At 42.3% G+C, this 25202-nt stretch overlaps 1 protein-coding gene and 1 pseudogene across 4 annotated transcripts in view; one reads left to right on the top strand and one right to left on the bottom strand.

Annotated features, from left to right (window-relative positions):
• Window positions 1-291: 291 nt before the first annotated feature.
• Window positions 292-867, top strand: LOC130864964 (28S ribosomal protein S18a, mitochondrial-like; annotated as a pseudogene).
• Window positions 868-4503: 3636 nt separating this feature from the next.
• Setx (senataxin) overlaps window positions 4504-25202 on the bottom strand; it is a 62013-nt gene continuing 41314 nt past the window's right edge. For 3 of the 4 annotated variants that reach the window (XM_057754586.1, XM_057754585.1, XM_057754587.1), the window contains 8 exons: window positions 20894-21043; window positions 19594-19701; window positions 17735-17922; window positions 16837-16929; window positions 15211-15375; window positions 11857-11955; window positions 9665-9752; window positions 4504-7516 (listed from right to left, as the gene is read on the bottom strand). In XM_057754586.1, coding sequence (XP_057610569.1) covers window positions 6842-7516; window positions 9665-9752; window positions 11857-11955; window positions 15211-15375; window positions 16837-16929; window positions 17735-17922; window positions 19594-19701; window positions 20894-21043 — 1566 coding nt within the window. In that variant the 3' untranslated portion in view covers window positions 4504-6841. The remainder of the gene's footprint in view (window positions 7517-9664; window positions 9753-11856; window positions 11956-15210; window positions 15376-16836; window positions 16930-17734; window positions 17923-19593; window positions 19702-20893; window positions 21044-25202) is intronic. The other variant, XM_057754588.1, reaches the window with a different exon arrangement.

Below are 25202 nucleotides of genomic sequence, written 5' to 3'. Positions count from 1 at the left end.
GTCCTGGGGCCTGACTGAGACCTAGAACCCAGTGACATTGGACAGGGCTGGCCCAGGAACAGGTGGCAGGGCTTCAAAAGCCAGTCAGGTTGACATGCTAGAGATGCAGACTGGGGGGCATCGTTGTCAAGGAAGTAACTTTGATTCCTAGAGGCATCATCAATGACTTGGAGACCAGCCTCCCAGGACCCAATGCATCCAGCACAGGAATAAGATCACAGATAGATTTAAAATCCACACGCCTATTTAAAATCCTCCATCATGGCACGCGAGGTCAGGTGTGTTCCCAAGATGGCGGCCCTCAGGGCTCTGGTATCTGGCTGCGGAAGGCAGCTAGCTCCATGGGTTCCTGGGAGGCCCAGCTACGAGTGGCTAGCTATGGCTTCCAGCTTGCAGGCTGAGAGAAATGGAGATCCAAGAAGGGAAGACGACTGTAATTGAAGGCCGAATCAAAGAGACTCCCAAGGCAACTCAGGCCAGTGTCCCACTGGGCACCCCTGGAACCTGAGGCCCAAGTCCAACTCTGAGGATGGGCTGTTGCTCCGTCAGTTCATCTGGCCACACAGAGGCACGCTGCCCAGGAGTATCACAGGCTTGTGCCTGGAAGAACACCAGAAGATCGAGGCGTGTGTAAAGATGGCTCACCAAGCAGGTCTATTCCCAGATCACAAGCCACGGCTTCGAGAAGTGTCCTTATCGAAGAATAAACCCAAGCTCAACCGCTACCTGACTTGCCGGGCTCCCAGTTCTGTCAAGCCCATCTATAAAAAAGGCCACCGTTGGGATAAGGTGGGTATGGCTGTGGGGTCACCACTCCTGAAAGACAATGTCTACTACTCCAGAAGGCCTTTGAAGCAGATTCATTAATAGAAGCTGCACTGCTGAATATCCTGACTAGACCTTTCCAGATGATGTACCTGCACCTCCCACCTGAACCACTGCCCTCCACACACAGCATGGGGACTTCAGAACTAACTTTTGTTCCCTGGATCTACCCAGTCACGATGTTGGGAGCCAGGGCAGACAGGAACTGGCCTGTGGTCTTCTGACTAGCTTGGGCTGAGATCGGTGCAAGGGCAGGAGCTGTACGCAAAGAAAGGTAATAAAGCAGGCTCTTGGCAATCAATCATCAATCAATCAATCAATCAATCAATCAATAATCCCCCATCATGCCAGATATAGTGGTGCAGGCATTTAATCCCAGCTGGTCTACAGAGTGAGACTCTGTCTTGAGTAAATTTCCTCATCCTGCCGTTGAGTTCAGAGCAGCCAATCCGTGCTGAGCAATGAGGACCAGGTTTGTATTAGTATTCTGGGACTAATTCCAAGGGGAGTGGCCTGAATCCCTTCCACACTGACCTATAATCCTGAAGGGATGCAGGCTCTTCTGGGCATGCTCAACAGCATATCATATGACAAGGAGACTGGAAGAAAGACGAGGGAAGGAGGGCATTAAATCCCTAGGGATTTTCCCACTGCACCTCCCCCTTCTCCTCACACCTGACACATAATTCTACTTACTCCTTCCCTGAGCTCAGTTCTAGAAAGCTCCAGCAGGGAAATGCCTGGGCCTAGCCCTTGGCTTGGAAACACTCTTCTCTAAAAAGAAGAGGACTCCAGGGAATAAAGGTAGATTCCACAGCTGGGTAAAGAAACCAGGCTGGCTGCTGGGGCCCCTGGAATAGCAGGGTCAGAGTGAGTCCAGTAGAATACTGACAGCATGAACTCTTTTCTTTTTCTTTTTTCTTTTTTGATTTTTCGAGACAAGGTTTCTCCGTAGTTTTTGGTTCCTGTCCTGGAACTAGCTCTTGTAGACCAGGCTGGCCTCGAACTCACAGAGATCTGCCTGCCTCTGCCTCCCGAGTGCTAGGATTAAAGGCGTGCACCACCACCGCCCGGCGAACTCTTGTTTTTCTTAAGAGTGTACAGTAATACTTTAAAAAGTATCATCAGGGCATGGGACGGGTGATGGGAGGGTGGGCATTTGCATAATTCAGGGGGCAGGCAGGACAAACAGTTTTCCATGATAAGCAACCAGCATTGGCAAATACCCACTGAATACTTCCAAACAGTTGGTAAAGTGCAGCAAAGGCTGCCAACAGGCATCTTAAGGGATAAAACATGCCTATCACCATGATCTGGTCACTGCACACCATGGGCTGAAAGGTCATATAGATGTCATAAATGAGTCCAGTCACAATGAGTCACTAAGATTCAGGAGATGGCTCAGTAGGTAAAGGCACCTGCTGCCAAGCCTGACTGTTAGGGGCCATTTCAGGCCTCTCCTCTCTCACAGGGCCTTGAAGTAAAAAACTTGAGACAGAGAACTTAAAAGTTAACTAAAACATTGCGTGCTAATCTTAGAGACTCAAGGTCCGGAAAGCACCATAAAGTGCCCCCATTATTCCTTGCTTATCGCTAGCAGCAGGTGTTCTAACCACTGACCTTGCAACTACCTCTTTGCAAGGGCTGCCGAGTCCCTTCCCCCTTCCTCCTTTCCCCCTGCCCGAGTTCCCCACTGGAGGAGTATTTAAGACAAAAACTTGCCTCAATAAACGAGACCTTGACAAAAGAATCTTGCTTGGTCTCCTTCCCCTCTCGCCCATGTTCTTTCAGATAGTGCCTCTTCAGGACTCTGGAATAAAGACCTGCTGGGCGGGTCACCTGACTACCACAGTTCAATCTCAGGCCCCACACAGTAGAAGAGGAGAACTGATTCCTGCAAACTCTTCTCTGACCTCCACAAGTAGTGACTACTACGGTGTGTGCATGTACACACACTAAATAAAACGCAATTTTAGGGGCTGGAGAGATGGTTCAATAGTTAAGAGCACTTGTTGCTCTTGCAGAGAACACAGGTTCAATTCCTAGCACCCACACCCACCTCTAAGTCCAGCTCAAGGGGATTCGAGGACTCTAGGAACACACACAGATGTACACATACCCAAAGCCCCCACCCCCATACTCACATAAGACAGATTATTTAAATTTCCAAACGAAAAGTCTTTCCACTTTTAGATGGCTATAGTAAATGACATTGAGAGGAAAACCTCTGCCTGGCAGTAGTGGCGCACACCTTTAATCCCAGCATTCAGAAGACAAAGGCAGATGAATCTGAGTTTGAGGCCAGTCTCAAACTGGTCAGCCTGGTCTACAGGGCAAATTCTAGGGCACCCAGAGCTACAGAGAAACCCTGTCTCAGAAAACTAAAAAAGAAACCTGTCTCATGGCTTTATACATACGTCCAAGCCATGTCCAAAGCCAAGAGCAAAATCTCAGGAAAATCAAGGGTTTCGCACGATGATGTGGGCTCCTTGCAGGAACAATCAGTTGGGCCATTTCACTTCCCTCTTGGCCTTGCTGCATCACCCTTGGGAACCTCTCCTCTGAACAGAAACAGCAAATATCCCATTTACTTTTCTTGGAGGGGGGCCACATCCAAGGAACTCAGAGACGATGTAACTATGAAACCCTTATTGCTGCTGACTCCACAGGAGCTGGACTCCAATGCCGGCTTGTACCATGTAAACACCCAAGAGTTATACTCCAAACCCATTAGATCAGAAATTCTGGGGTGAGCCAAACTGATTCTCCCTTGCCAATTCCCACTGTAACCACTCTATCTGCAGTAGAAAAAGAAAGGCACTGGTATTCCTGGCCACCATGGCTTCAGCTGCCATTGGAGACTGCCATTGACATCCCTTCAAGTGGCGAGTGCTTTCTGCACAGCAGAAGGGGGTGATAACTCAGGTCCCTTGTGAGCAGAAACCGACTCTGTGGTGCTCACAACACTGGAAATTTTCTTTAAGTACAAGCTAAACCTTACATTGCTCCCTAAATTGTTTATTCCTCAATGAACAGTGAAACCCAGGATGTGGTGTGACTGCATGTAACTGTGTATTGGTCCAGAGAGGGAGGCCTGGTTACTTCACTACCTAATGTACTTAGTGACGCACTAGTTACTTACTACGTTAGCTACCATGCTAACGAACTCCAAAGATGAAGTGACCATGGCCCAGCTCTCATCCCATCGGGCAAATTTATCACCCTCTTTTCTTGCCTGTGATCTGAATGCACCCTGAGTACAGGAAGATGCAGAGAGCAAGAACAGGTGCCTTTTAAGTGATAGCTTGCTGCAAGCCACTGTGTGTGTTCCGAGTGTCTGTCATCACTGGCAATTACCCAACTTGGACATGGATGCCCTATGCCTCCATGGGCATTTCCAGCAGTGCCTGTCCAGGTCACTGCTCATTGCCTACTGTCTCTATCTTCCTGGACCCCAACCTGATGGTGAACTTGCTATAATTTGTAAGATGTCCAGGTGGCAGTGGGGAAGTTCTTAACCTTACCTAGATGATTCCAAAGGGAACTGGGGACAAGCAGTGGAACTGGACAGGCCAGGCAATTAAACAAGAAGCTGGCAAAGGGTCACCTGGCAGCATCTTCTGTTTTAACTTAGCAACATACAATACTTTTAACCCACATCAGTTTTCTTTTGTTTTTAATTCTGCCATTTTCTCTTAAATTTTAGATATTAACAAAGATAACAGGTTTACATTTGTTAAAATCCAGTTATGAAACCAGAGCATACAAAACACAAAGCTACAGAAAGATTCCCAATGTGCGTAAGTAATTTTAGAAAATAGTTTAGTACACTCTTGTTATAAAACTCATTTACAGGAGGTTATTCACACGTTCTTGTTCAAATTTGCTCCTGATATTTCATGAAAGCATAACTGAACAAACTGTGGTAAATTAGAGAAGCAAATTAAGACAGGTGTACATTCGCCCGGGATCAACATTCTGAAAGTAGCCAGGGAAAGTCCCTTTAACCACAGAAAGGACAAAGTCAACTTTTCATATTGTCAGCCTTAAGTGCTCACAACAGCACCTTCAGAAAAGGCCACCTGACACAGCAAACACTTTCTGAAAGTACCTTTACCAACTGAAATAAATAAGGTTTCAAACTCTAATGCCACACAACTACATTCTGCTGAGAGAGTATTCGAAGGCGAGGCCTGGTTGCTGGAAAGGAGGATACAAGGACTCAAGGCCCTGGCCAGAGTCTAGTCCCAGTAGCTCTCACACTCACAAAATAAACAGGGTTTTAAGACCCTCCTAATTCTCACATACCCTGATGAGGTTAGCAGTAAGTCTGCAGATGAACAAACACATGCCATCTATACAATACTCTGGGTGGCAGCCAAGCACATGTTTTGGAAAATCGTCTTTTTAAAAACATGTTCCTTCACCTATGCGGTAACGTGAGCAGAGGGAAATGTCCTGTCGCTGCTGTTTTGTCACGTATGCCCCACTCAGAAGCCCACTTTTCCTAAAGTGGTCACACTCTCAAATCCCTGTTAACCTGAGTACTCTTTAAAGACACCATGAAAGAAAATTTCAAGTAACAGTGAGGTTTCCTGCCAATGTCACATGCAAGAAGAGACTTATTAACCCTTGCCCTAGCCAGAGCGGATTTACTTCCACCTAGCTGGGGCCAGCCAGGAGGCTGAAGCACTCTCAAGATGCCAACTCCCTAGTTTTACAAGTGTCCAGGAGACGTTAAGGGTACATGTCTGTGCACCAGTGCAGAGAGAGAGCTCAGGAAACTTGGCAAAATGCACACTGTTTTTTCAAAAGCTCTTAACAAATAAAACCTACTTCAGCAGAATTTCAAAAACCCTTTTGTTTAAGAACAGATGACAGAATTCCAAACAGCAAACATTAATTTTCAAGAGATGCCTTCCTCCCCAAAGCAGCTAATGGGCTGTATGCGCAGTAGTCACCAGACCCTCACGTTCACATGCTCTGCTATACGGAGGTCTGGAAACCTGACTGGTTAGGCATCCTGCTCTTGTCCTGACTCCTATTCCTCTCACAGGCATACTAGGTGATGAAGGCCAGGCATCCAGTAATACAACACTCCCACCTACTGGATGGTCCTGAAGCCCAGTTGGCAGCTTTCTCTTTCTCACGTATGTCTCCTGCCTGAGATGCACTATCTGCTCTGTCCTGTGCAGCTCCCAAAGAACCCCCCAAAGCATCCACTCTTATTTTTCTAGCAACCCTCAAGCCTTCCCAAGCAACCTGCAGAAGCCAGGCCAGTACAAATCCTCCATTCTGTAACAGTGTCTCCAACTCAGCAGTTCCATCAACCTTATGAAACACTGGGAACATCTGACAGTTCAAGAATTGTTCTTCTGTTTTGAAAAGGGAAGGAAATTTAGCCAGAAAACTAAGTCATACACTGAGTTATCGTAATCCCCTGTGCCAAGCTGCCTTGTCTCAAAGTGCACAACAGCTCCTGACATGCCGCCTTCTGAAGGACCAAGAGACCCCAGCAGTTTTTTATTCAAGACACTGGTCACTGGTACCAACTTGGCTAACTTCCAGTACTGAGGCTGGTAAAGAAACTTGTCTACCTCACAAGGACTGAAAGGAGCTGTCCTCCTAACTACTAAGTTTGTTCTGTTGGAAAATGACTATAATGTTTTCAGCAGAGGAAGGAAATGTCATCTACCAGCTTACATTTTTAAAGGATTTTCTATGTGCTACACAGATTCACAGTTTAACCTTTACAGCATTCATTTGACCTGACCTTTCTACAGAACAAAATATCCCAACATTTTGAATTTTGGGCCTCAAGGACATTAGAGATATACAAACACCCTCTCCAAATGTATATAACTGGCAAAAAATACTGAAGATGACCAACAGCCCAGGGTTAGAAGGTATTTCCATCCTTTAACACAGATTCTTCAAGGGAAACAAAAATAAAACCCAGCTTATCTGTACGGTGCCACTAGTTACACGTGAATGACAGTCTCATCACCAAGAGCTACTATGGAAACCGGCTCTTCTTGGCACTGCTGGGCTCCTGCTCCAGCCTCCTCCTGTCCCAGTCAGCATTCCTCAGCATGTGATGACTCACAGAACCACGCCTTTCTTCTTCACCAAAGGCCCTAGGCTCTCTTCTGTGACTGAACCCAGAGTCTGGGCCACTGTACTTCCTCTTACTTGTGGAAGGAGCAGCAGGGTGAGCAGGTGGTGGCTCAGCCTGTAGAGGTGACCTGTGGCTACCCAGAGGAGCAACGATAGCCATGGATGGTCCCACAACAAAATTCGGGTCCAGAAAATGGGAGCCCACAGACTGTGGATCCTTTAGGGATATTCCCTTGGATTCAGCATCCAATCTCCTAAGTAGTCGTGGATCTCGAAGTCGGTCTTGAGGTGTCCTTTCAGGTTCCTTTGAAGTGACAGTGTCAGAGGGTGTGTGGTACAGAGAAGCAGCAGAAGGTGTCTTGGCAAGTCCACTGTCCAGCTTGTTGCTGGGCAAGCCACCCTGAGGTCTGGGTGCTTCTGGGGCAGTGGCTGGAGGATGGGTCAGACTCCTCTGCAGCACAGGCTTCAGTTTCAGAATCTTCATTGCATCATGTCTGTAGTGTGGGTCACAGGTCTTAATAATGGCCCCACGCTTCTGAGCATCCTGAATCAGTTCATTCCAATGTTGGTTTTCCTGAAACAAAGGAGAGAAAAACAATCATACTCTACAGAAACACTCATTTTGCTGGGGAAACATGGGGGTCCAACTTTCATTTCTAAATAAACAAGTGTAGTCTGAGCAGATCCCCAAGAGACAAGAGTGATAGAGAAGCTCAAGCACCAGTACTGAGGAGGGAGGCATAACTAAACACCAGGGCTGGTGACAGCTGCAAGGACACTCTACGCTCATCTCTGCAGTCCACAGAGCACAGTGAGATGCTCTCCCACTTTACATTAGCTGTTCCTAGCTCTGCTGAACTGTTTAAATTTATGTTAACTAAAATTGAAAACTACTGCACCTCTGACGCATCAATCCACTTCAAGTGCACAATGTCTACATTTCTCCAGTGGTTTCTGCAGCAAGCACATGATCTCCCATCGCTGTACAAGGCTCCTCTGCACCCTGCTAATCTACACTACCACTTACTCCTAGGCATGGCTGACATTTGGCTGACATTCTAACAGTTAAAACTTGGTTTCAGAGTGAGGTAACCCAGACACAAAAAGACAATTATCACATATACTCACTCATAAGTGGTTTTTAAACATAAAACAAAAACCAGCCTACAAATCACAATCACAGAGAACTCAGACAACAATGAGGACACTAAGAGAGACTTACATAGATCTAATCTACATGGGAAGTTGAAAAAGACCAGATCTCCTGAGTAAATTGGGAGCATAGGGACCTTGGGGGAGGGTTGAAGGCGGGAGGGGAGAGGAAGGGAGGGAAGCAGAGAAAAATGTAGAGCTCAATAAAAATCAATTAAAAAAAAAAAACTTGGTTTCAGAAGGCAAATTTCTGACCACATATGAAAAAAACCAAATTTATTGGCTTCCCAAAGGCCTCCCAAGCCCCTAAGGACTAAAACACCTTAATCTACTGAGGGAGGAATTCAAAGATATTCTCCTATTGTCATTTAAATTTAAAAAAAAATGTGTATGGGTATTTGCCTATATATGTACATGCACCGCGTGTATGCATGATGATCATGGAGACCAGAAGATGGCGCTGTATTCCCTGGAACTGAGGTTACAAGAGGTTGTGAACTGACAGGAGGATGCTGGGAACCAAACCTGGGTCCTCTACAAGAGGAGCCAGTGCTCTTAACCCTTGAGCATCTCTCCAGCCTCCATGACTTTATTTTAAAATGTCAACGTTTGTAATATCTTAGAAATAATCTTCTAGCAATATTTATGATAAAATTTTGTTTTTCCTTATCAACTTAAACAGATATAAAACAAGAGTATATACTATTTTTTACAGCTTCTTTCAAAGGGTACGCACAAAACCAGAGATCTAGGTAAGATGGGAAGATGTATCTGGATGCTCTTGGCTGCTATTAACAAAATAGGGAAGGAAAACAAGTTGGCTCCTTGCTTCAGATGACCACTTTATTTTTCCTCTGTGTAACAACTCTGGATGTCCTGGAACTCGCTCTGTAGACCAGGATAACCTCAAACTGCGCCTGCCCCCTAAGTGCTGATATTAAAGGCCTACACTTTTAGAAACAACAAGTTATTGGGCTGGCAAGAGAGTTTTGACATGGAAAGATAAGACTTACAACCAAAAGTTCAAAAGCACCAATACACTGCAAGCCCTAGTTGAGCTAGCTGAGCAGCAAGCACACACTACCTAGCTGTCTATCACTGGCTTCACTCACACTACCTGCCCACTAAAAATGTAGAGAGCATTGCTCTTCATCCTAAGAAGCCCTACAGCAGAAAGGCTCTGGGGCAGAGCTCTCACAGAACAGAGCAAGGAGCTGCCAGCTCCGAGCCTAGAGAAGGCTCCCGCACTCTCTGGAGAAACTGCTCACAATCACACTACCATTTGCTAAGCTCTGTCCTACCACTCTGCACGTGGACTGACAAACCCTCTTCAGACTTGTCACTGACACAAATCAGGGTTTTAGATAGGTCACCTTGAAAACCTAGTGTACACACCTGCACTTGAGCTAAGAAAGAACGGTTTCTATGGACAATTACAGCCAAGCTGCTGGAAGACTTAACCTTTATTTTGTAACTGAGAAATTATTTCCATTTTTAAGAAAAAAAAATCCATAATAGCTAACACTGGATATACTTGGAACTCCCTATAACCCCCAGAGAGTGTACCTACCATCAGAGTCCTCAAATGTCCAAGGATAAAAAGGCTGTATTTGGCTCGTGTAATGGTGACATTCAATCTCTGCAAACTCGCCAGGAATCTAAGCAACAACAAGAAAGTTACTTCTGTATACAAATAGAATCATATCCCTTCAGAGGGTGCAGCAGTACTGGAAGCAGCTTCTCCAGAACCCCTTCCTTCCTAGTTGGAGTGCTTCCTCACTATCTGCCCCGACTCAGGGTACCTGGCACAGAAGCCAATGCCATTAAAATATTGAGCAAACCCTTGGCGCTTTACTTCCAAGTTAAATATTAAAAGCACCTATTTTGACTTGGATAAAAATACTGGAAAGTTAACAATATAACTTAAAATTTAAAAAACTTCAAAAAGGGACTAGAAAGTCAGCCTAGCAGTTAAGAGCAGCTGCTGCTCTTCCAGAAGATTTAACTTCCATACTAAACAACCATCCTACGCAAGTGCACACACACAAAACTAAACTAAAAACTACAGTTAAATTTAAAGCAATAAACTATTGTGGAACTAGTATAGAAATACATAAATATATCAATATAGAAGTACAATGGGTATATGATAATGGTGAAATTTTAAATTAAATCTCTAATTTGTTGTGTGTTTTGTGTGTGTGTGTGTGTGTGTGTGTGTGTGTGCGCTTTTCCCTCCAGGGTTTTTCCATATAGCCCTGGTTGTCCTAGAACTTGTTTTATAGACCACGCTGGCCTCGAATTCAGAGAACCACCTGTCCCTGACTCCCAAGTGCTAGGATTAAAGGCATGTGCCACCTACACCCATCTCAAATCTTTAACTTCTTTATCTCATGAAAAAAAAAATCATCTGGTGACTCAACAGCATACTTAACATCTTAAGTAAACTAAGAGTATTTATGATTGCACCATTAAAAAACTGTGTAGCGTGTAGCATGTACCATGTGACAATGACAATTATAGATTTCTGCAAAAAATACAATTAGAACATCAGTTTTACTGAACAAAAGACACACCCTATGGAAAAGGGTCAACATACAAAACACTAGGAAAAGCAGATCTTACAGATCATCTACTTCACAATTTAGACTTTCAAGACGTTACCTAGGCTGTGTGCGCACACGCGCGAGCACATGTAAAAGCCAGGTGTCTTCCTCAACTGCTCTCCATTTATTTTTTTGAGACAACACCTCTCACTGAACCTGGGGCTCATCACTTAGGCTAAGCACTATAAATAAAATAGTAACTTTGCTTTAAAAAAAAGAATGCTCTTTTCTGTTAAAAGAAGCACATTTTCGGGGCTGGAGAGATGGCTCAGCAGTTAAGAGCACTGACTGCTCTTCCAGAGGTCCTGAGTTCAATTCCCAGAAACCACATGGTGGCTCACAACCATCTGTAATGAGATCTGGTACCCTCTTCTGGCCTGCAGACATACACACAGACAGAATATTGTATACATAATAAATAAATATTAAAAATAAGAAGCACATTTTCCTTAAACTGTACTAAGCTTTGTTAGTAGAATACTGTTTTCTTGAAAGAAACACATGATCTTTCCTATGAAAAGAAGCATATCTTCTTTAAACTGTACTAAGCACTGTTAGTAGAATAATGAGTTTTCTTTAAAATAACACTTGCTCTTTTCTGTGGAAAGAAGCACGTTTTCTTTAAACTGTACTAAGCATTGTTAGAAGAATGAGTTTTCACTAGCCAGCAAGTTCCCAGATATGCCTATCTCTGGCCTGGGGATAGGGGGTTATAGATGTGCACCATCATGCATGGTTTTTTACATGGGTGCTGAACAATCACAATCAAGTTCTTATGCTTGTACAGTAATCACTTTACCAAAATGAACCATCTCCTGGGACAAACTATTATAAACAGTGATTCTCAACCTTCCTAATTCTGCAATCCTTTAGTACGGTTCCTCATGTGACCCCGACCATAAAATTTTCATTGCTACTTCATAACTGCATTTTGGTACTGTTATGATTTGTAATGTAAATATCAGATATGCTGGATATCTGATATGCAACCTCTGTGAAAAGGTCATTTGACCCCCCCACCCACAGATTGAGAACACTGTTTTAAACAAAAGAAAATTAACAAAGCAAACAATAGGGTTCTCTAAGAGCAGTCACTGGTGGGTCTAGATGACAGAACTGATTCTCAACAAGTGACAAAGCAATGTGAGCTACTTACCCAATTGAGCCTTGCTCATGACTTGCCCTGACACATGTAACAATTATACAGTCTTTCTGCCGGCCCTGGAAGGCATCCACTGTATCCACTTCTGCAGGCCTGTTTACAAAAGGCACGTGTTTACCAAAAAATGTAAAATTGTAAAATACACATACACCGTAGTATTTAAAACTCTTCACTGTGATGGCAGATGGTGGTGGCACAAGTCTTTAATCTCAGCACTTGGGGGCCAGAGACAGGCAGATCTGAGTTTGAGGCCAAATGGTCTACGAAGTGAGTTCCAGGACAGCCAGGGCTACACAGAGAAACCCTATCTTGGGGAAAAGAGAAAATACATATATTGAGTTGTAAGGTTCATCGTATATTTGAGATAAGGATAGTCCTTTCAGACACACAGCTTCTGAAGTCAGTACGTCATCCTTACTCCATTCTTCTCATAGCATCTCTGGAAACAATTCTTAGCGTTTATGAAGTCCATAAGAAACCACATATACAGGTTGAGAATCACAATAGCTAGTCCCAGGAGATGGTTCATTTTAGTTAACTAAGGCTATACATATTTATATGATGTTTTCTTAAGTCTTTTAGAGTCTTCTATGGTTTTATCAGCTTGATGACTTCTGTAAAGAGACAGCTGATATCCTGGCAGAAAGAACCATTCTTCTTTGGGGAACTGCCGCCAGAACAGTACCGAGTCTTCTTATCCATAAACATCTCTCCGTGTTCTGGGTGTTTCAATTATTTCTTGTAACATACTTTGTAGTTTCTAATGGATGCATCTTTTTTTTCTTTTTTTGGTTTTTTGAGACAGGGTTTCTCTGTGGTTTTGGAGCCTGTCCTGGAACTAGCTCTTGTAGACCAGGCTGGTCTCGAACTCACAGAGATCCACCTGCCTCTGCCTCCCAAGTGCTGGGATTAAAGGCGTGTGCCACCACCGCCCAGCTTAGTGGATACATCTTATACTGTTTTGGTTTTATTTACTCCTAATTATTTTATTACTTTTGGTGCCATTTTAAGTGGAATGTTTTCACTTCCTGTGCAGACTACTCACTGAAAAACAGATCTTGTTTTCTACAAGTCTCTTGAACTTGTTTGCTTAACCCCCCAAGGGTTTCTTTGTGCAGCTTCATTAATGTATCTATAAATATAACCACGCTGAATTATTTATAAAACACTTGCTCTGGCTAGAACCTCTACTACAATGGATAACAGAATAAGAACAAGTATCTTTCATGGTCTACAGAGAGGACTGCTGAGCCATCAAGGGACAATGTTACCTATGTGGTTTTTTTTTATAGATGCTTTTAATCAAGGTAAGAAATTTTCTCTGTAGCCCTAATAACCTTTTCAGTTATCAAAGATGATAGGTTCTGATAAGAGCCTTTTCTGTTATCTATTGGTATGACATATGGGTCACCTTCTCAATCTAATTGCTTGTCTGTTTTCTGAGACACAGTCTTCATTCTGTGACCCAGGCTGGCCTCAAGCTCATTATGATCATCCTGCGTTGGCCTCCCTAGATGGAGGCTCCATGACTGAGATGCCATATCCGGTTTCATTCTCTTTTCCCATGAATATGCCAAGCCAACACTGCACTCTGGGATAATAAATTTCACTTGGTCATGGTGTACAGTCCCTTTAATATATGCTGAATTTAGTCTGCTTTTTGTTTAGCTTTCTCACATCTGCAATCATGAGTGCTTAGCAGCCCTGTGGTTCTTAAACACCTTCCTGGGCTTGGGCTCATCAAATGAATTACAAAGTGTTCTTGGAGCTGGCAGTACCGCATAAGGCAGCTTGCCATCAAGCCTGATGACCTTAGCTCCACCCCAGAAGCAGTTAATAAAGGCAGTCCTCTAACCACATGCGCACCACTGCGTGCCAGCCCCCCACATAAACAGACTTTAAAGAAAATTCAAAGTGTTCTGTGCTAAGTAATACTGGGCTTTCTGTTGTTGTTTTCAGATAGGACATTTCCTATATAGCCCAGGCTGGTCTAAAACTAGATCCTCCGGCCTCAGACTCCAGAGTGCAAGGATTACAGGCACACAGCTGTGTTATTGCTAACTCTGGACTGCCAGCTGGTGGAACTCAGCAGACAGGTCTAATTCGTTTCTCATCACTGGGAGGTTTTGATTACTAGTGCTACTTGCTATATATAGTCTCTTCAGATTTTTTATTTTCTCTAAAGTCAAGTTTTTTTTTTGTGTTTCTAGATTAAAAACTTAAAATGCTGTTTTGGTATTTTAAAAGATTTGTTGTCTTTGAGAGTCATGTGCATGTGAGTAAAGGCCACAGCAAAGTCCTAGGTGCCCTCCTCTATCACTGCCTATTCCTTCAAAAGGTTTTTCCCTAAACCTGAAGCTCATTCATTCAAGCTTTCTCAGACAGACTAGAAGCCAGGAAACTCCAAAAGATCCTCCTGTCTGCCTGCTTATGAGCTTGGGTTACAGAGAAGTATACAGGACACTCAGCTTGTTGCCTAAATGCTGGGATCCGAACTCTGTTCATGATTGCATATAAAGTGCAATCTTAACCACTGAGCTGTCTCTTCAGATTGTTTGGTGAGACAGGTCTTATGTAGCCCATGTTATCCTTGAACTCACTGTGTAGCAGAATGTGATCATCAGTGTTAACAGTTAACGTGGTAAAAGTTACAACAGCCTAAGCAATGGGTCGCGGCAGGTCTCTGGGGATTATCTATGGATGGTATTAGTTGAGCTGGGAAGACCCACCCAGGGTGGGTGACACCATTCTCTACGCAGGAGATTCCGAACTGTGTAAAAGTGGAGAAATCAAGCTCATCACTAGCATGCATGCATTCACTGCTCTTCTTCTTCTGACTGGATGCTTCAGGGTCCTGCTGCCTTAACTCCCCCATCATGATGGACTGTAATAAACTGTGAGGTGAAATAAACCCTTTAATGCTTTTGCCACAGTATTTTGTTACAGCAATGGGGAAAAGACTATGGCACCAAGGGTACCTTGACTGATCATTCTGCCTCTACCTTCCACATACTGGAATTACATGTTTCTTACCACACACCTGACACTGACTTCCAGATTTTAATCTTTAATTTTATTGTAGAGGTAAAGAGACAAAAGCACAATCACAGCAGGTCCTGGAGGCACTGTAATTCCAAGTACACAGGGGACTGAGGCAGGAGGATAGCAAGTTCAGTGACAACCTGGGAAACTTACCGACACAGTCACAAATTAAAGAGGACTGGGTAATATAGCTCAGAGATGCTTAGAGTTATTTGTCTAATATACAAGACCACAACTGAACCCCAGTACTGTTGAGAAAGAAAATTCAACTTTTATAAACACCAGAAAAACGTAAAAATACATCACCCTTTCTTGTCAAATTCTTTCTCCAAATCCTTCTGGATCATAGTCTTCTGAGCCTTGTAATGGGTTATTATGCCAATATTTCGGAAGGAAATATCTTTTCTTTTGTCTTTAATAAGTTTAATTATTTCCATCACCAACTTTATTTCTTGAACATTTATATATGAGCTAAGATAGAAAAAGAAGACAATGTATCAAATCTCATAGCAGTCTAACTGCTCACTAGTTGTATTTTGCTTGATTCCCTTTATCGTACATAGACAGTACTGTCAGGCAGCAGTGTCAATAGGATATAATAGTAACTACTCATATATATATATATATGAATAACTGTCCAATCCAGGAAGTGATTGTAAAAAAGGAATTTGTAATCAACTGAAGTATGAACCAATAACCACACAGCTGAAAACATGCCACCTAGAGAGCTAAACATGAACAACATGGCCCCAGGATCGAATAGCATGAAAAACCTTCTCATCCTACCATTATCATCTTTGCTTGCTCTATAACCCGTACTCCTGATCCAGACCTCAAGTATGTGTGTCCTTTCATTACTAAAGTAGATCCAACCAACACCACCAGCATGGGCCATGTTATCCTGAGCCGTAAAGCGTAATTACTACTGACATGCTATCTGTTACACTAAAGACGCCCCAAAGGGGACGGCTCCCTCTCCTAGTCCTTGGTTTCTCCTCCGGTTACAATTCTATTCAGGTTCCTTGCGGCCTTCTGGTTCTATAACCTGCTTGGTGCTCAGCTCTTCATCTGCAGCTCTACTTCTGAAGGTGCCACATAAACCTTTCAGTTGCAATTCCTGTGCATTGCAATCCTACAGGAAAACACCTCTGTATTTTTCACTTCTTCAAAGAACGCAACATCCCATTTCCTATTCTGATCTTAGAATCTGCCATTTTCATATTTCCCCACAGCAGGCAGTATCTATGCACGTGTTAATGAACAATACCTCTATTAATTCCTCCAGTCAAAGCAACCCTTGTCTCCTGTGATATATTTGCTACCTAGAAACAAATCACTCACTCCACTTTGCTGTCATAGGTACCCAACCCAACACATTCCCACACAACTCAAAATTCTTAAAATACAGTCCCACTAAGTCACTACCTACTCTTTTAATATTAGCCCATTCACACAGTTGCATTTTTGTTGTTGTTTTTGTTTTTCAAGACAGGGTTTCCCTGTGTAATAGTCCTAGTTGTCCTGGAACTAGCTTTTGTAGACCAGGCTGAACTTGAACTTGCAGAGATTTGCCTGCCTCTGCTTCCCAAGTGCTGGGATTAAAGGTCCTGCACTTTAAAGGCCCACCACGGCCCGGCCACACAGCTGCATCTTTTCACTGCACTTAACCCACCTGGAAAAGTCACTCAACTCAATGATTAGTTAATGCCTGTCTTCCAATGAGACCATAATCACCTTACAATGTCACTGCTATGACCTTTCAAGGACTTACTGGTCACCTGAGAGTATTGCCCAATTAAACAGAAAAGGGGAAGTTATCAAAACTGATAGTGAAAATGACTGAGCCCTGGTACTAGAGAGGCATGTATGGGAAAGGCTTATAACCTAATAATTCTGAGGCCATTACTGAGAACGAAGAAGAGAAAAACATACTCATTATCCCGTCGTTCTGAACCATCTTCAACATCAAACACAAGGTAGGGCTGAAATGGCCACTCTGATGAACATCGAGCGGATTCAGTGCCTCTACAGAAAAGCAACCATAGTCAGAAAATATGCTCTAAAGGACACTTTATCAATAATTTTTTTTCTGTGTAAGATAGAAACAGGAAAAAGTTAAGGGATAAGAGGCCTTTCACAGATGCATAGCAGTGAAAAGTTTAAACTTGATTTTATTTCCATTCTGGCACCAAGAAAGGAAAGATACACAATTATGACTAGAGAAAAGCTCATAACATAGTACATGAGATAAACAACCAGGACTAGGGAAACATAGTGGAGCCTCCAGGGAAAGCAAACACAAAAACACAGCTAAGAGCTAGGCTTCAATCCTCAGTAGCACCATATAAGACAGGTCATGAGGTTACTACTGATTATATCTGGGTTATATTAAATATGGGTGACTTCTGTCTCCTCTTTTTTTCTTTTTCAAGACAGGGTATGTAGACCAAGCTGGCCTCAAACTCAAGAGATCAACCTACCTCTGCCACCTGACTGCTGGGATTAAAAGTGTGCACCACCACAGCCCTGTCACCTCTTTTATCAATCTGTATTTGATATAATCGATATAGCTTTTATAATTAGAGAAAAATCACTTCAAATTGATGATTTAAGCAGATTAGCACTCCCCACCCATCCAACAGGGTTTTATTCTACAGTCTAGGCTGGCCTCTTAACTCTCAGCAATCTTCCTGCCTCAGTTTTCCAAGTAACAGGATCACCCATATCAGCTAACACAGCTAGCCTGATTTATGCTTTTTATGCCAAGATTTCTTCACAAGCAGCTAAATCTTCAAATAGGACAAGTCTATAAGCAATACAGGACACCCACCTATTTGTTTTCAAGTTTTTGTTATAAACATAATTAGAAGGGAAGAGACAAATGTCTGGATGCATCCTATACTGAATGGTAAGCTGTAAAACCGGCAGCCTGCCAATCTTGTTCTGTTTCACATTCTCTTCAAGCAGCTTGCAGAATCGTGCCATCATTGACTGGTCGTACCCGTACTCCTGTGCTTTCTGAGAGGAAGAAAAGTATTTAAAAGTTTGTAACAAAAAAAACAAAACAAAACAACAACAACAAAAACCGCCCAGGGCAGTGGGCGCATACCTTTAATTCTAGCACTTGGGAGGCAGAGGCAGGTGGATCTCTGTGAGTTCAGGGCCAGCCTGGTCTACAGAGTGAGCTCCAGGACAGCCAGGGCTACAGAGAAACCCTGACTCAAAAAACAGACACAAACAAACAATATCTGTCTTGACATTTCCCACAAAAAGAAATGTAATAAGAAAATAGTACCTGAATCATGCTGGTACTCAAAATATAATACTGAAAAAGTGAATAAATGTACACACAAATGCTTGGCAGAATCTTCTAAATTACTAAATTCTCCATGGTAATAATCTCCAGAAAATAGTGGGTTTTAAAAAATCTAAGTGAGCCAGGAGTGGTGGCACACACCTTTAATCCCAGCACTTGGGAGGTAGGCAGATCTCTGTGAGTTCCAGGCCAGCCTGGTCTATAAAGCGAATTCCAGGACAGCTCTGGCTAGTACACAGGGAAGCCCTGGGGGGGGGGGGGGGGAACAAGTGCACGAACAAGTTGGCTCAGTGGTTAAGAGTACTTCTTATTCTTGCAAAAGGCCCAGTTTGATTCCCAGCACCCACATAGGAATTCATGCACAAAAAATAGTACTTTTAAAAAGATATGTAAAAAAATCAACTTTGCAATCATTCTTAAGTTTTTCTTCAGTAAGTTTATTTGTATAGTAACTTTGAAAAACACAAATAGTTGGATCTTATCATTCTTTTTTTTCAAGAAAGGGTTTCTCCGTAGCTTTTTTTGGTTCCTGTCCTGAAACTAGCTCTTGTAGACCAGGCTGGACTCGAACTCACAGAGATTCACTTGCCTCTGCCTCCCGAGTGCTGGGATTAAAGGCGTGCGCCACCACCGCCCGGAGATCTTATCATTCTTGATGTTTTTACCAAGTATCAAAACAAAAATGTTGAGGCCCTCAGTTATCCTTTCAGGAGTCTGTTAAAGCCCAGGATACCCGAGAGCTGCGGCAGCTCTGCCCACAGAGAGGATACCCGAGAGCTGTGGCAGCTCTGCCCACAGAGAGGATACCCGAGAGCTGCGGCAGCTCTGCCCACAGAGAGGATACCCGAGAGCTGCGGCAGCTCTGCCCACAGAGAGGATACCCGAGAGCTGCGGCAGCTCTGCCCACAGAGAAGATACCCGAGAGCTGCGGCAGGTCTGCCCACAGAGGCTGTGCACTCGTGCTCCCACCTTCTCAGGAAATCCACGGTCAAAAATGACTGGCAACAACAAAACAGGCACAGCCCCTCCAGCAGGGGAAGCCTCTGGCACTGCACTGTGACCTTTAGGTTTTCCTGTCTTTGAAACTCCAGCCCACACATTCAGAAGCACAGCTGTGAACAAGGAGGACATTGCAGAGATGTTCCCTCTCTTTGGAGACAAGGTCTCCCTGTGTATCCCTAGCAGGCCTCAGCCGAGAACCTGCTTAGCCTGCTGAGTGCTAGGACTGAAGCCATGCACAATCATGCCACAATTCTATGAAACTTCAAATAACACTTCTCTTTTCTGCCATTTCCTAATTTTCCTTTCAATTTGAAACAGAACCATTCCCTCAAAACAAAAGCAGGCCCTCTACCATCAACAGAAGCACTCACCATAGAAATGACGGTGGGAGGCAGCTGTTTGGGGTCTCCTACTAGGATGAGTTTGTTGCAGCGGTGGATAAGTGGAGTAAGTGTTTCAACTTCACAAGCCTGCCCAGCCTTGGCAAGAAAGTACAAAAGGAGAAACAGCCTTAATTAAGTTCTAATACCCATAAAAGTAAAAATTCTTCCATTAGTACAGCTAAACCTTTTTTTAAATTATGTAGAATCTCAAACATATTGGGCAAGTGCTTTGCTATTGAGTTATATCCAATCTCCTCTACACCAAGTATAAAAAATAAGCATTTAAAAAAAAACTTTTCAAGGTACATTATACTTGTGTGAAAATATATTTATGTAAAACATCTTACCATGTACAATGAAGATATAGCAATGAAAAAACAAGATTTCATTATAAAACAAAAATTATCTAATCACAGCTTTGAAACAATCTAACAAGTATTTTGAAATCAACCACCATGGTTACCTTAACTGTGGAGCTTGCTACCAGCAAGAAGGCTGTGCATATCCTAAGTGCATGCTGCATTCCTGCTGAGCTAGACTAGGAAAAGCTGTTTTACAACGTTATCTCTGAAATTTAGATATTACTTAACACATGACTATCTTTTCCCCATCTTTCTAATTCAATAAAATTGCCTTCAATTATTTCATCATTTCCATTTTTTCTTTTTCATTTTCTCACACATAATTAACATATCTACAACAAGGTATGGGAACTCCCAGACTAATTCTCTGTACCTAATGATCTAGTTCTTCTGTCTTCTGATTTTTCAATCTTGCCTATAACAGTAAGTACCCAATCAAAGTTCAACAAATGGACAAGAAATAAAAGATATCAGTAGAAAATGCGGCAGCCAAAGCTGTACAAAATCATAAATACTTCAAAGGTGGCAGAGAAACTGCAGCAGTTCAACAGGATAGTGCTGGAGACAATCCCACCCAGAAGACGTGACTCCTCCCTTTGGAGCAGGCTGTCAGCACCATGTTTCACTGTATAAGAACATGTGCACATCCACTAAGAGTTGGGGGAGTAGAGTCTCCTAACTTGCAATGCTGGTGGTTCACTCTCTAGCACAGTGATAAAAACCTGCTCTTTATGGGAAGAGGAACGGGGGAAGGGGGAGAGGAGTGGTAGGAGGGGGAGGGAAATGGCAGGCGGGGAGGAGGCGGAAATTTTTTCAATAAAATTAAAAAAAAAAAACTGCTCTTTATCCACACTTCAGCACCTACAATTCACCCATAATGTTTCTTCACAGTAGTAGTAACACTCACATGCTTGAGAGCCACTGACCTCATCAACAATGACACAACTAAAGGGGACACCCCCTTGCCCTCGAAAAGCAGACTCAAGCAGCAAACCACCACTTGTGCTCAATGTGCAGCAGATGACATGAGACTCCAAGATGATGGTATTCTGTGTTTTCTGTGGACGTCCCTGAACCTAGAACAGCAAAGGATAACCATATTTAGTTATATACAAATCCTGCAGGTCCTATTTTTACTATTAAATATCTACCTTTTTCTTCATGTGACATAAAATATTCAATAAAAAGGGAAGCCTGGGCTCCGGAAAACAGGAGCAATCCCTCTGCACAAATTCACTGTAGAGCCGGGCGGTGGTGGCGCACGTCTTTAATCCCAGCACTCGGGAGGCAGAGGCAGGCGGATCTCTGTGAGTTCGAGACCAGCCTGGTCTACAGAGCTAGTTCCAGGACAGGCTCCAAAGCCACAGAGAAACCCTGTCTCGAAAAACCAAAAAAAAAAAAAAAATTCACTGTAGACTTCAAGGCAATGGATGTTGAGTTTTAGGAGAAGTGGCAATCTGGATTTAGTGCTAAAGCATTTGCCAGATTCTCTTCTCTTAAGCCATCACATAGTAAGTCTTCCCCCAAACATACTTAATCTAATGGTCTAAAGAAGACATGAAACAAGAAAATTAAAGCTTACGATACCCATAAACAAGGCACTTCACCCGTAAGTGTGAAATACTAATTTAGAGATCATTTACATTATTAAGGAAAATTCAACTGTTTATCTGATCAAAAAAAAAAAAAACATACCCTTAAGATGTGGAATGTCCTTCTGTATATGTGTTACGTTTATTGGTAGATGAATAAAGTTGTTTTGGCCAATGGCTAAGCAGAGCAGAGCCAGGTGAGAAAGCCGAACAGAGATATATAAGAGAGAAAGTAGGCGGAGTTGAAGAGTCGCCATGTAGCCACCAAATCAGAAAGGTACCAGAAAATTACTGGTAAACTGCAGGCTCGTGGTAATACAGAGATTAACAGAAATTGAGTTAATTTAAGATGTAAGAGCCAGTTAGGAATACACCTGAATCACTGGCCAAAGAGTGTTGAAGCTAATAAGTTTCTGTGTGACTATTCGGGTCTGAGCAGCCAGAAAACAAAAGCGCAGTCTCTGTCTACAAATGGCGTCCAAATGTTTGGCAAGGATCTCCACATAAAGCCTGAGAAAACTTCAAAATTAAAAGGATTTTAAACAGACAAGAACAGAGTTAAGCACAGCTTTTTGGTAACCATCTTTTTCAGGGTGGGCTCTGTTTGTTGGCTTTGAGCAGAGGTGCAGTTTCTTTAAGTAAGGCTTCCTAACTCAGCATTAGCAGCAAAAACCTCACAGTTCTTTTAGAGGCTCTGCCACCAAACATTTAAATGGTGTTTATGAGCAGTCAAAATCAGGCTTCTTTGTGGTGGAATGAACACAGAAATTCCACAGAGTAGTGAAAATAAATGGGGTTCCCACCAGTACCTCTGCCATGAAGCTAGACTCTCAAAAACCTAAGGAATGGGGTGGAGTCAGTTGCCAAAACTGCAGCTTTAATCCTAGCCATATTGTTTAACAGATGAAAGATTTGTGTGGTCAGAAAAAGAAATATGCAGTAAAGATAAGATTCCGATCAAAAAAAAACAAAAAACAAAACAAAACAAAAACCCTCTATAAATGTTTACAGCGTGCTTAAAAATATATGTAGGTGTGGGAGAGAAAAGAAAAATTCCTTAAAAAGAAACAAAGGCCAGGAAGTAGTGGCAAACTTTAATCCCAGCATTCAGGAGGCAGAGACAGGTGGATCTCTGTTGAGTTCAAGGCCAGCCTGGTCTACAAGAGCTAGTTTCAGGACAGCTAGGACTGTTATACAGAGAAATCCTGTCTCGAAAAACAAAACAAAAACAAACAAAAAAAAAGAGACAGAGAAAAAATATAATACGTCACATAAATATGGAAAATACACAGATAATCTGGATTATTTATACCATTGTGCTGTCTTTGGATATTTTTGACTGTTATGAGCAAATAGCTGCCGAGAGACGTCTGATTATAAAAGCTGCTAGATTAGCCAACCTTATGTTTTTTAAATATCTTGACTTCAAAATTTAAGTCAAAAAAATATGTTACTTTGAGAAAGAGATTCGGTTTTTTTTCCACATGAAATGAGAGGCTGTGGATTCATTCTGGGTTAAGAAAAATCAAGTTTGATCAAGAAAGACCCCCTGAAAAATCTCCAATAGACGCAGATGTCCCTGATGATCCAACGTCTCTGCTGCAGTTTTCTCTGAGTTCATCCAGAACAGCTACAAGGCAAGTGGTTGAGGTGATTCAACCATACAGAATACTCCAGTCCCCCAAAGATTACCAGTGTCCCCAATCAGCAGGAAGTAGCCTAGAAAACTATATCCACATTTACTCAAAAATAAATTATGTTATTTATCATTGTTTAGGGAGTTTCGGCACAAATTGTTATTGGTCATTTAAAAAAAAGTATAAACAAAAGCTGGGTGGTGGTGGCACGTCTTTAATCCCATCACTTGGGAAGCAGAGGCAAGCTGATCTAAGTTTGAGGCCAACTTAGTCTACAAGAGCTACAGGACAGGCTCCAGAGCCACAGAAACCCTGTCTCAAAATAAATAAACAAACGAATGAATGACTAAATGAATAAATAAATGGGAAAAAAGGGGGCAGGATATCGAAATAAGATAAAAAGATTACCAAATCTGCTTTAATAAAAAAAAGCTATTAATCTCAGGATACTTTACATTAGTATGGATTTTAGTTTATTAATATAAATTTAAGGTACATTTTGTTATGCTGTATGTATATTTCTACTCTTGTTTAGGGTATTATGTTTATGCAGTTCATTTTAAAATGCAATATATAAGAAATACACATTAATAGTCATCTATAATAACAAAATTAGCCATGTTAGGTATGTTTTCAAAGTCATGCAGACAGAGATATATTTCTGATAGATGAAAAATGTTCAAACACTTCAAAGACCTACAGAAAACAGCATTTAAAATGTTTTAAGAACTTAGACTCTTCTTGACAGTGAGACATGCCTGCTCCTGGCAGCACCAATTACTTCAAAGAGGATGATGGACAGCAAAGAAACTTCATATGGAGTTTGTTTACTTTATGGCAAAAACTAGCCATGTGAGCAGAGAAACTGCCCTTGCCTCAATTGCTGACAGTTAACTGTCCAAACTGGACCAGCAGGAAATAAGAAAGGCAACTGATGAACTTTCCAAAGACAAGATAAGGCAGCCGTTCAAGTTTCTTGTATGCACCTATAGGCTGAAGATGGATGCCTCAATGTTACAAAAGAATTTGGGTGACTATTAGGCAGTAAGATGACTCTGTCATTTCTAGAACTTTGGAAGTTGCTTACAATGCACTTATTGTTTACTCGGGTAATATAACCTTCTGGGGTCTTTGATGGAGTTGAAGACTAGATATTATAATTACAGTTTTCCTTAGTTATGATAAAAGATAAATTATATATAAAACTTTAGACTCACAAAAATAGGATAAGAATATTTTCCTCAATTTGCCAAATGTAAATGGACTAAAGATTGTAACTATAATTCTTGCTTGATAACAGTTTTGTATTTGTAATTTTATTACGTTAAAGTTAAAACTTTCCTTTTTAATTAGACAGAAAAGAGAAGATGATGTGGAATGTCCTTCTGTACATGTGTTGCTTTTATTGGTAGATGAATAAAGCTGTTTCAGCCAAAGGCTAAGCAGAGTAAAGCCAAGCAGAAATCCTAAGAGAGATATAGAGAGAATAGAAGGAGTCAAAGAGATACAATGTAGCCACCGAAGGAGAAAGGTGCCAGAACATTACCAGTAAGCCACAGCCGCATGGCAATACATAGATTAATAGAAACAGGCTAATTTAAGATGTAAGAGTTAGCTAGGAATACACCTAAGCCATTAGCCAGTTTCTGTGTGATTATTTGGGTTTGGGTGGCCAGGAAACAAAAGTGCAGTCTCTGTCTTCACCCTTAAAGTGTCCTATTGAAACTGATTTCTTTAGAGCTGCATTCTGATTGTCCAGACACAAATCTGACTCAGCCTACCTTCAATTAGTCTAATAAGAATCTGATAGTCAGCAGTGGTAGCCCATGCTTTTATAGTCCCAGTACTTGGGAGGCAGAGGCAGGTGGATCTCTATGTGAGTTCGAGGTCAGCCTGGTCTATAAAACAAGTTCCAGGACAACCAGGGCTACACTGAGAAAATCTGTCTCAAAAAAACAACAACAAACAAACAAAAAAAAAACCAAATACAAACCCAAACAAACCTC

This window comes from Chionomys nivalis, chromosome 22, assembly GCF_950005125.1.
Source record: "Chionomys nivalis chromosome 22, mChiNiv1.1, whole genome shotgun sequence".
Lineage (NCBI taxonomy): Eukaryota > Metazoa > Chordata > Mammalia > Rodentia > Cricetidae > Chionomys > Chionomys nivalis.
The sequence above is the reverse complement of the archived record's forward strand: the minus strand, read 5'-3'. Positions and strand labels throughout refer to the sequence as shown.